The sequence below is a fragment of the Paramisgurnus dabryanus genome, chromosome 3, assembly GCF_030506205.2.
Source record: "Paramisgurnus dabryanus chromosome 3, PD_genome_1.1, whole genome shotgun sequence".
In the NCBI taxonomy this organism is placed as follows: Eukaryota; Metazoa; Chordata; class Actinopteri; order Cypriniformes; family Cobitidae; genus Paramisgurnus; species Paramisgurnus dabryanus.
The window spans coordinates 13,100,017-13,112,357 of record NC_133339.1 but is presented as its reverse complement, the minus strand read 5'-3'; the positions used below and the strand labels follow the sequence as shown (position 1 = coordinate 13,112,357).

Genomic DNA, 12,341 nt, shown 5'->3' with positions numbered 1-12,341 from the left:
TTGGTTTACATACAAATAAACACGTCTCAAAATAGCTCTTTGTGAGTATCGTAGTAAATAAATGATTCACCAAATAACATGTTTACTGGAGTGAAACCACGTTTAGCTAATAGTTATCAATACACCAAAAAAACATGGTTACTGCACTTTTACCATAAAAACATGGTTTATTTTCATAAGGGTTATAGTAGGCCTTCCTTTTGAATTCTCTGTCAAGCAATCAGTAATTATGAGAATCATTCATGCTTTTTGATACAGGTTGCAAATTGTTTTCTTTCATTGACTATGTAAGTAGCCTTGGCCACCCCATTTAAATCCAGCTCTGCCATGGTTCATATATAGACCTAACCTTACACTGTATACATTTTTTTATTATTATATATGATTTTTTATTATAGACTTATTGGGGGGCTGAACCTCCCTAAAATGAAAATCTTAGAATCACTCCTGTTGATCACAACACCCTGCTGAAAAAAACAATAAAACCATTACAGAAAATTCTAATGGTTTCCATTAATATAACAATAGGAACCATTAGCTTTTACCATTAAAACCACTACCCTGTAATGTGTTTTGGGCAATATTCCATTAGAACCAATACATATTCCCTTTAATGGTTTTATTCAGTAGGGTAGTCTACTTTAATGTTTAACTAGGAAGTTTGCTTTTATTCTGTACACTATTGCACAGAGTCATTATCAAATCTGAGTCATTAAACCAAAATGTCATCAACTTTGTGTGAACTCATGTAAATGAAGCATGCATCTAATGAATTTACTGAACGTATGCACATGAATGACAATAGCCTATTTAATGTGCCTTGTTAATGGGCGCTTTGCATTTAAAACAGACAGTGCTTGTTTGGACATCTTTTGGGGCACACAATGTGCATCTCTTCCTTTTCTCTCTTCTGTCTGAGACATTAGAAGACCCTGATTATAAACTATTTTCTGTAGGCCGGTAATGTTTGACTGAGAACACCACAAGTGCAATGTTTACCCTCGTTTTTTTAATTCGCCGTCACATTTCCTTTTAAAAACCCTTTTTTTGGCAACGATGATTCCTTCTCCTGTGGCTTGGCATAAGTATGATCCTCCATAATGAAATAAAGTGCAGGCTTTCAAATTTGCAGTGGCAGTGACAAGCGCCTCTCACTTATTATAGCTGGTTTCAGTCACATGACTTTGGTTCTGAACGAAAACGCGTTGAGGATTAGCTAGGCAGGTAGGCTAGTGTTTTATGTCCCTCTCTGTGACCTATAGTTTCAACGGCATGGAAACCTCCATGGACTTACCCATCCTATGTTTATACAAATAAGAAAATCTTCGCTTACGGGGAAAAGTCAGATCCTTTTACACCAATGAGGACACATTTATGAATGAATACATTTATTTTAGCTAATAAAATACTTAAACTATTCCATATGTCCCTTTAATTTCTATTTTTTGGGTAAAAGAAAATTCTCTCTATAATGACGTGAACACAACATGAGGTTTAACTGTAGCAGAGCATTGCATGGAGATCACAGTCATTCAATCCACTGAAGGTTGCTTTGGATAAAACTCTTTACCTGATGTTTCAATCTAATTCTACTGAATCTATTATAGAAGCAGAAAGTTATCATCTCATGGATTTTAGTTTATTTTCCCCTCATGTTTCTCAATGTTTTTATGATTATTCCTCAACCATCAATAAAAAAGATTGAAAAATAGACACCAACCTATTTGTTCCTCAGTATCTTCATCCTTTATTCTGCATGGTTGTGGATCTGTCATCTTCTCAAGCTCCTCTTTCACCAGCATCAACATTATATCATGAAGATTTCAGTTGTCACACATGGAGTGATTTCTCTGTGTGTTTGACTCCAGCATTTATTGGTGGATTGTTGTAGGAGGAGCTTCACTGAAGGTCTCAATCACTTTCACTCTATGGGTGTGAACTAGAAATGAAATAAGAGACATTAAAACATTTAATGTCAGTAAAACATTCACCATCTGTTTCAGACTTTTTAATGTTTCACGACAGAATGTTTTCTCAAGAATTAATTACAGAATCTGATCTATGTTTGGTGTCGACCTGGAAGATTTTTCCTTTTTATTTCAGTCAACAATACTGAGTCTGAATGAATATACGATTATTCAATTAACCAAAAAATATGTGCTCCTGCACTCACCTCAATGTTCCCAAAGCTATACACAGGAATTTTAACCCTACATAATTAACAACACCTTTATTCTCCCACGGTCACATGACATACACTTAACATGGCTCCTACAGACAGATTGTTTTATTAAGAAACACAAAGCATAATAAACATTATTATTATAATAGTGCTAGCTTACATTTAGATATCTAATTTACCGGCTAGCTAGCTACTGTATAAACTCGTTTTGGTATTTAGCTAGTTAAACCATAATACCATATCAAATATATTTATCCAAGTTTATCATCAAAACTTACTTGACTTGATGTAGTCCTTGGGGTCAAATGCAAGTGTGGCTTCTGTGGTAGTCAAGGCCTGGAAAATGGAGGGGAATCAATCAACCCCCTTATGATATGGAGGATTTATTTATTTCAAGGAGTGTGATAGAGTATGGGGGGGGGGTAATTTTTTGACACTATATTTTATTATCCCATCCTTAGAGTAGAAATTCAACTGAAATTGCCTTAACCTCCTAAGACCTTGAAGTCCACATATGTGGACATCAATTTTTTTATGTTTGCACCATAATACTTAATTCTGTGTAACTGGAGCCTGTTGTACACAAACATGGACAAATACACTGCTTCATTGTTGTAGATAAATATTTGGTTATTATATTTATTGGTTCTTCCTAACCCCAAAATAGCTGGTAGAAATCTGAAAAAAAAGTTTGGGCCTTAGTAGGTTAAATCTTGATGTTTTAAACAAAATTATGCTGCAAGATTTTTGTATCCAAGTTTTAACCACGGTCTTGTTAAACATGTAAGCAACTCCTAATAACTGATAGCTGGGATTGAAAACATTTTTACACAGCGGGGTTAGTTCACACAATGTTACAACAATTTTTTATTTTGAATAAGACCTTTAGATTACCGATGTATGTAGGTGTAGTGATTTGTGGTACAAAAAATTCATAACATTTGCCTGCATGCACTGTTGATTTGATTTTTGAATGTCAACGTCAACATTGTTGCTCTTTAATTATACCGGCAAATTCATCATGGCGGAAAAAATAAATCGAGAGTTTTAATCTAAGATATGTTAATCAGTATTTACATTTAAGTGGTGCAACACAACTCAAATTAAAATTAAACTGGGATCAACAAACCCTAGATTATCTTAAAACTCTACTTAATTTAATCCTTGTGGGTCTAGTCTAATCCCTGTCCTGGAAACAGCAATTTAATAATTAATATTGGTATTATACGTACTGGACGAGCACTGGATCCCTGCTGAGGCAACAGTGAGTCCTGGTCAGATTTTCAACTTCATCTCACTGCTAACGGTTAGCGTATTAAAAAATCCTGTCTTCTGCTGACAAACCAATAAAATAATCGAAGACGGATTAATTATTTCAGTGCACACCGAAGCATTTACACGTCGCTAAAGACACCAGGGTAGATGGACGCCTGAAACACTGATTCGGCCGGCAGAGAGGCTTCGAAACCTTTACAAAATAAATGTTTCAAATCTTCTTCTTTTGTGGGTTTACTGGCGGGTTGCAAACCAACTGTAAAGGTGCATACTGCCACCTACTGTACTGGGATAATCTGCATGATGCGGGTTAAATTATATTATACCATGGTCTGTTTAAATACTTGATTCTGATTGGCTGGAAGGTGTGCATTAAAACTGTTTAATGCACAGGTAGTCCCAGTCAGTTTAATTACAGTTAGAAATAATCTGCTACTATAAACATTGGTAACCATAGTAACACAGTTACACTTGCAGAGAGAGCAAGCGAGCGAGACATAAGTGTATCTCTCTTTAAAGTGCGCAAGTTTTATTTCAGCACTACTTTATTTAAAGCGGATGGAGTTCGAGCCTTAACTTAAAAATGACTGTCATTTTTACCCGTCTGTTAAAAAAATTACACTGTAAACATTAATAACAGCTTTAACTTGGCAAATATCCAAGGTATAAGCGGGATAATCCATGGCTAGCCATGCATTAAAGGGTTTTAATGCACTTCGCAGAGACAACCACCCTCCGCTACGCGTCGGGTGGTTCTTCGCCTCTACGTCGTGCATTAAAACCCTTTAATCCATGGCTAGCCGTGGATTATCCCTTACATAATTAACGCGGTAAGAACCTCATTTTTGCTATTATTTACATACCCGCTGTCCCTTCATTTAAAATATTACCCATTGTGAATTTTGTAATACCTTTGTCTTTTACTTCTCTAATATAAGGTATTATTTCCGGCTCACACATGTCATTATAATGCTCCACTGTCTCCATTTCCTGGCACACATCAAAAAGACCTGTATTGCGTTCACCTATAATGTTATTAGTTGCACTGAGTAGTATGTCCAATTCTTACGGTGGCTCGTTGCTGCAACATACATATTAGGAAATTATGTCATTAAAACGAAATTTTTTCTCGTTATAACGAGACATTATGTCAATAAAACATATATTTCTCTTTAAATTGACATATTTTCCGTATAAAGGAGATATTATATCATTTAAATTACACATATTCTCACGCGGTTTCATTAATCAACTCTTCTATGCAGAACTGCTTTTTGCAAGATCAATGGACATTTAACTGACCTAATTCATTTTTACTTTTTTATTAATTGATTATGATTAGGAAATGTTGACCGGATGCTGCAGACTCTACGTTGGCATATTCAGAAACTAAGACTTTCGAAAGAATCAAACGGAGCAATTGGAAATGGCATAATTCTTTGTGGATGAACTTGGCCTTAATGGGAAACTATTCATATAAACGGCTACATCTGAAATGTATTTAGGCTGTTTTTTTTGTCAAAGTGTAATTCGACCTTAGATGGTGTGGTTTACCTTATTACTTAATGTTACAAACATTAAACCCGAGTTAATTACAATTGTATGCTGTGATCAAAGCTGTATTTTTATTTTTTATGCAATATTTTGCTCATGACATTTTTGTTTTTAGAGAAATATAAATTTGCCCAAGTCATTTCAAGATTTTATTATGATCAATTCATATAAAAAGTTGCAGAAGCAATTTAATATCCCACCCAGAAAACAGACTGTCACAGCTAACACAGAACGTTCCCCTAACATTAGTTTTTGGTTATCTTTCGGTAAATTTTTGGGAACCAAATAATAATGGTCTGGGAATATTCTTTTTATGTTTTATTTTTGCAACCAAAAAAATTATGTTCCCATAGCTTTGCAGGGTGGTTACTTATAAGTAACTTATACAGAACCTTATCTAATGGTTATTGTTATTATTATTTATTTTATTTAAAAATATTTAAAATGTTTTATTTAAAAGCGTTTCTCTACGCGCTTCTTCAGGCACCGCTCTTCACCAGTAGGCCTACCCGCTTTTTCTTATTTTTTCAAGTAATACAAAAATAACGGTCATTTCGTTTTACCTCTCAGAGACTTACCTTTATTTAGCGTTTCTTTTTTATCTTTCTTCATTTAGTAACTTAAATATGTGAGAAGGATTATTTAAGTAATTTTCGATCGATTTGACACGTCTATATGAGGAGAATATGATGTTAGAAGCTTTTGATTGTTCTACAAACGGATAGGCGACTGTGGTAAGATCTGTTATGAAATGTTTATTTGTCATTTCGTTTTTACCCCAGAGTCTAACATTATTCTAGCGATTTCTTTTTTTGTTCATTTAGTAACTTAAATATGTGAAAACGAAAATATATTTTAGTGATTTCCAATAGAGAATAAAAAGCTTTTGATGTTGTAAAAACTGAGAGCTAGGCGGCTAAACTGATATGTAAAGGTAAAGTAAATGAAATGTTTATTTATTTGTCATTTCGTTTCACCCCAGAGTCTAACATTATTCTAGCGTTTTATTTTTCTCTTTCTTCATTTAGAAACTTGTATGAAAATGTATTTTAGTGAAGAGGTGATGTTTGAAGCTTTTGATTGTTTTTAAATAACAGAGGCAACTTTGGTCAGATCTGTTAGACTAAAATTAAATGTTTATTCTTTTAAATAAATATCTGTTTTAAGTAATCTATTGTGTTGAAGTCACTGGTTATTTATATATTTGATAAAATACAATGTTATATAAATACAATGTGCGTTGTACAATTTGTTTAGCTATTTTTTTAAATAACCTGTGTGTCATAATACATTCATGTAATATTTCAATAGACAATTATATAATTATTATAGATTTGTATTAAATTGTATTCCTCCGTATTATATGGACAAGTGTTTAACTTATTTTAGATAGACATGATAAAAACACAGAGCAGACTTCTGAGCAGATCCGCCCCGGAGTCTATTGTTATCTTGGGTCGACTTTGACAAAAAAATCCAGCCTAAATACATTTCAGATGTTGCCGTTTATATGATACATATGTATATATATATATGAATAGACTAATCCTAATAAATTAATAAAAAAGCAAAAATGAAAAGAATAAAGTAAGAATGAATTAGGTCAGTTAAATGTCCAATGATCTTGCAAAAAGCAGTTCTGCATTGAATGGTCGATTAATGAAACAGCGGGCGTGAGAATATGTGTAATTTAAATGATATAATTTTTTCTTAATAAGGGAAAATATGACAATATAAAGAGAAATAGATGTCGTTTTAACGAGAAATAGATGTCGTTTTAACGAGAAAAACATTTCGTTTTAATGACATAATATCTCGTTATAACGACATAACGGAGTGGGAAAAAAATGATATGCATGTGGCAGCAATGCGCCACCGTACATTCTTAATCTCGTAAATGTATATCTCTACTTAGAATTTGATTGATATTATTTTGCTTTAATTTACTTTGTTTGTTATAAAAATGTCTTCCTTGCATGAGCCCCAAGTATCTGCCACTTATCATTACATGCTTGTTTAATAAGCGATTTTACTCAAACTTACTGTTACGTTGATGTTATTTAGTTGAAGTGCTTCTTTGGCCATTTGTTCTACCTTCCCCTAACCCTGAATCCCAACATGAGCTGGTACCCAAACGAACCTCGCCGATGGTCCCACATTCTTTATTCTTTATAAACTAATCAAAATTTCTGTAAATTTACCATGAGTGAATAAATTTACAATGAGTGAATACATTTACAAGTTTTTTTTAACAAATTTACAAGTGTTTAAACAAATTTACAGTGAGCGAACAAAAGTAAAAGTTTTTTTAACAAATTTACAATGAGTGAACAAATTTACAAGTGTTTAAACAAATTTACGTTTATTACGGAAAGGGTAGGTCTATGTAACCCTGGGAGCGAACAAACAATGCAGTCCAAAAAGTTTGAAGCACCCTCTCGTGTTGTCTGTAATCTAATGATTATTAATGTAATTAATGTAATCTAGCAAACTAAAACTATTTCACTTACCTGAAAATAAGGTCCAATATCCCTTTTAGTCACTTTGGAAGCGATGAAAGGTTATATATTATCACTCTCTTTCCGTTAATATTATGTACAGCCTAATACACAACAACGCATTCACAACTCTCATGTGATTCACGGCGATACTTCCGGGTTTCCTCCCACCAGAGGCTCAGATGCGTGACGTCACATTTTGTACCTACCCTTTCCGTAATAAACGTAAATTTGTTTTAAAGCTTGTAATTTTGTTAAAAAACTTGTAAATTTGTTCACTCATTGTAAATTTGTTAAAAAACATGTACATTTTTTCACTCATTGTAAATTAGTTAAAAAACATGTACATTTGTTTAAAAAACTTGTAAATTTGTTCACTCCTTGTAAATTTGTTAAGAAAACTTGTACATGTATTCACTCATTGTAAATGTGTTAAAAAAACTTGTAAATTTGTTAAAAAAAAAATTATAAATTTGTTAAAAAAAATTGTAAATTTGTTTAAAAAATTGTAAATTTGTTTTTAATCTTGTAAATAAGTAATTTAGCATTGTAATTTATTTTTGCACCCCGAGGCCACCGTACCGAGGCCACCGTATGTTGGCCTTTTATAGTGTTGAAACCAGCTTCTGAAGTTAAATAAGCCAGGGTTGGATTTGAATTTATCAATCGAGATCTGATTAGATCGTTTGAAGTTGGGTTGTGTTGCTAAATGCTAATCGCAGCGATCTTCTCTCGGACCCCGCCCACCTGCCATAACATATGACCGGAAGTAATGAGAGATCGATTTCAGGAGGGGATGAGTTTTGAGTTTTTGATTAAAGATTATGAGTGCACATTAATAAAAAAAAAAAAAAAAAATGAAGCTCAAAGATAAGTAATTTGTAAAAAAAACCACAATATTCCATAACAAATGACAGTTTTTTATTTTATTTTCATTGCGACTTTAATTTCTTAATTTTCAATGATTACTGTAATATTTGGATATATAGCAAATATTTCCGTTGGTTCTATTAAAGTTTGATAAAGTCAAAGATATTAAAATAGGAAGAGTGTCCGGATTGGATCCCCTGGAGGTCAAACTCCACCATAAACCTCCCCACCACTTTACCAGCAGCACCACCAGAACTATATGGCTCCTTCACAGAGATGCTTCAGAACTGGCAGCCAATTGAACTTGTGTGCGTGAGACCAAAAATGTCATTTAGATATATCCAAAGGGAATATTTCATGTTTGACCATCAGACACTGAAGGGCAGACTAGCTGCACTGAGCCAGCAGCAAATTTCAAAAGGATTTGCAGTAATGAATCTGCCCTAGGCAGTGTACACAGCAGCACTGACAACCCGCTGATCAACTTACACTCAAATATTCCAAATCTTTTAATATAGGTCCTATCTTTACTAATTGACCACAGATTTAAAGTTTATTCATCTATATTCTCGACTAAACAGCTACATTTTATGACACAGAAAGAGAAATATTTCAAATATTGTGCAGGTTTTAAGCTTCATTGCCGCTGACGCAAAATGCATTCTGGGAAACTTGTCTATCATAAGTCTACACAAGTCACCTGCTGATGCATCCTCGATAAAATAAGTGGATCAAGAACACATCTGGGCATGTTTTTTGAACTTGGCATGATGCGAACTTGGGATTGGAACAGTACTTGGGCCGCGACTGATGACGTTTCACAAGTCCACAAGTACAGACATCTTAGGCTTTTGTGTGCATGCAGACTTTTAGAAAGGATCCTCCAGACAGTTTTATTAATAAGACCTCAGCTGATTTCTAAACTTTGTTGCCAAATCCACACTGTTGACACATGAATGGTTTCTATCGAGTGTGGCAAGGTTAGATTTTGTTTTGAAACTCTTTTTACACTCATGGCATGTGTAAGGTTTCGCTCCAGTGTGAATTCTTTCATGAATCTTAAGGTTACTTTCAATAGAGAAACTCTTTCCACATTGATGACAAGTATAAGGTTTATCTCCAGTGTCCTCATGTGTATCTTAAGTTCACCTGCAGCTGTAAAACTTTGTTTTCTCTTTGTTTTCTCTTTGTTTCTCTCTAGTGTGAGTCTTCATGTGTGCTTTAAGGTTAGGATTTCTTCCGAAACTCTTTCCACACAGATGACACGTGTAAGGTTTCTCTCCTGTATGAAACCTAATGTGTATCTTAAGTTGACTTCTATTTGGGAAACTCTTGTCACAATTAGGGCTGGGTATTGTTTAAAATCTTTTCGATCCAGTGTCAATTTCGATACCTCCGTTTCGATGCAGGTTCCTAACGATACTTTTTCTGATACCATATGGTTTAAAATCCATTGAAACATTAACAAAAATACATTAAAACACACAACTTTTATTTTTCACCTTAATTAAAACAAATTCTGGTAACACTTCTCACTCAGGGTAACATTAATAAAACTGGTTGTGCTTTTTGGATAGGGGTGCGCCAGCAGACACCCTTATCCGGGTTTTTTATGAAAATAAGGAAACAAAAATAAAGAAATTAAGAATATTATTTACACTGCTTTATTTTATGAAATGTAAAATGGTATATAGCTTGCACTAACAGTATTTGTGGGTTCATTATAGCTGCAACTTTGACAAAAAGTTAAAATATTTAAATGGGTGACAGAGTTTTACTGGGAAGATTTGTATGCATGTTTGTCTTTTGTAAAAAATACTCAACTTTATAATTATCAAAATATTAAATACATTTGGGATTTTTAAAATGTGTAGAAAATGCGTTCAATGTCATTTCATTCAAGTGAAATTAGCAAACCAGTTAAATGGAATTTTAGTTTGTTGTAAATAACGAGTCAGACTTGTAAGCAGTGATGGGCTGCACGTGTGCGTCAAGTTTAAACCATAGACTGTAAAAAATTGGTTTAAACACATCGTCCATTTTGCGAGACGAGGGCATGAAGGCTTTGTGATGCGGAGAGACAGGCGCGAGTATTTCATAAGCATTTAGAGACACAAGCTGCACGCGTGGGTCAAGTTTAAACACCTTGTCGAGACTGTTGTTGGAGACGCAAGTGCAAAGCCTTGCCATGCGGAACCAGGCGCGAGTAAAACAAGCAGAGACACAGGCTGCGCATGTGCTTTAAATGAAAAAACCCTCGTCACTTTAGTAGAAGCGCGGTTTTGGTTGACGTGCCTTTCACGGAGACAACACGGCCATACTTGGGCTAACTCTATTGGTAAAACTGTCACAAAGACTTTCTTCTCATATTGCATCCTTTCTACACTTGTGTTGGGTGACTGCGAGTATTTTCAGAAATCCTCCCCGTCACGTGGTGGTGGACAGCCAATCGCCGGCGCTTTAGGTCCTTACACGCAAGTACAGGCTCACAGACACAGACGCTTTTTGAATCGAAATTTGGCATTGAAAGATAAATCATTTTTCGATACTCAAGTTTCGAAGTTTTTCATTCGATACCATAAAAGTATTGACGTTCACTCGGTACCCAGCCCTAGTCACAATGGTGGCACGCTTGTAGCTTTTCCCCACTGTGAGTTTTCATGTGCCGGGTAAGGTTCGATTTATAGGTGAAACTTTTTCCACACTGTTGACATGTTAAAGGTTTCTCCTCACTATGAGTTTTCATGTGCTTGCTAAGGTTTGTTTGAAAGGTGAAACAAGTTCCACATTGTTGACAAGTGTAAGGTTTCTCTCCAGTGTGAGACCTCATGTGTATCGTAAGGTAACCTGCAGTTGTAAAACTCTTTCCACAGTAATGGCACGCGTGGGGTTTCTCTCCTGTGTGAATCCTTGCGTGTACCTTAAGGGTACTTTCAGCAGAGAAACTCTTTCCACACAGATGACAAATGTAAGGTTTCTCTCCAGTGTGAGACCTCATGTGTATCCTAAGGTTACTTGCACCTGTAAAACTCTTTTCACAGTGATGGCACTTGTGGGGTTTCTCTCCTGTGTGAATCATTGCATGTACCTTAAGGGTACCTTCAGCAGAGAAACTCTTTCCACACAGATGACAAGTGTAAGGTTTCTCTCCAGTGTGAATCCTCAAATGTATCTTAAGGTTACTTGCACCTTTAAAACTCTTTCCACACTGTTGACATGTGAATGGTTTCTCTCCAGTGTGAATCCTCATGTGTACTTTAAGTTCAACTTTTGTTCTGAAACTCTTTCCACACTGTTGACATGTGAATGGTTTATCTCCAGTGTGAGTCCTCATGTGTGTCTTAAGTTGACTTTTATCTGAGAAACTCTTGTCACAATGGTGGCACGCATGTGGCTTCTCCCCACTGTGAGTTTTTATGTGCCGGTAAAGGTTAGATTGAAAGGTGAAACTCTTTTCACATAGTTGACATGTGTAAGGTTTCTCTCCAGTGTGAATCATCATGTGTGCTTTAAGGTTATCTTTTCTTCTGAAACTCTTTCCACACTGTTGACATGTGAAAGGTTTCTCCTCACTGTGAGTCCTCTTGTGATCTGCAGGGCGTTCATCTTCACTAAAACTCTTTTCACACTTTATGTCTTCTGTCTTCAGAGTTTCTTTCTGTGAAACATTATGGCTTATTTTTACAATTTGATGTTTCTCATCCACTTCAGCTTGATTCTCCTCTTTCACTTTCATCATATCTAAAATGAAGACAGTAAATAGTTCATATTCATAAATCAGAGTAACAAAACACATTTGAGATGTCATGTATCCATGTTATTTTTAATGTGAAGTACATTATGTCATTTTTTATTGTTAATTTCTACTCTTGTAGTTTAACTCTTGTGCCGTGTTCAAAACCCTTTAACACTTCTGGTGTTTCCAATATCACCAAACATTGGATTCTATCTTTTTAGGGGCC

The 12,341-nt window shown here is 34.9% G+C and overlaps 1 protein-coding gene across 1 annotated transcript; it reads right to left on the bottom strand.

The window, feature by feature from the left end:
* Positions 1-9,360: 9,360 nt before the first annotated feature.
* Positions 9,361-12,117, bottom strand: LOC135768948 (uncharacterized). Its single transcript, XM_065278313.1, has one exon. The coding sequence runs from the start codon at positions 12,113-12,115 to the stop codon at positions 10,991-10,993; it is 1,125 nt and encodes a 374-aa protein (XP_065134385.1). The 5' UTR covers positions 12,116-12,117; the 3' UTR covers positions 9,361-10,990.
* Positions 12,118-12,341: the final 224 nt, after the last annotated feature.

Coding starts and splice junctions, on each gene's coding strand:
- LOC135768948 (XM_065278313.1), bottom strand. CDS start 12,115: ATGAAAGTGAAAGAGGAGAATCAAGCTGAAGTGGATGAGAAACATCAA.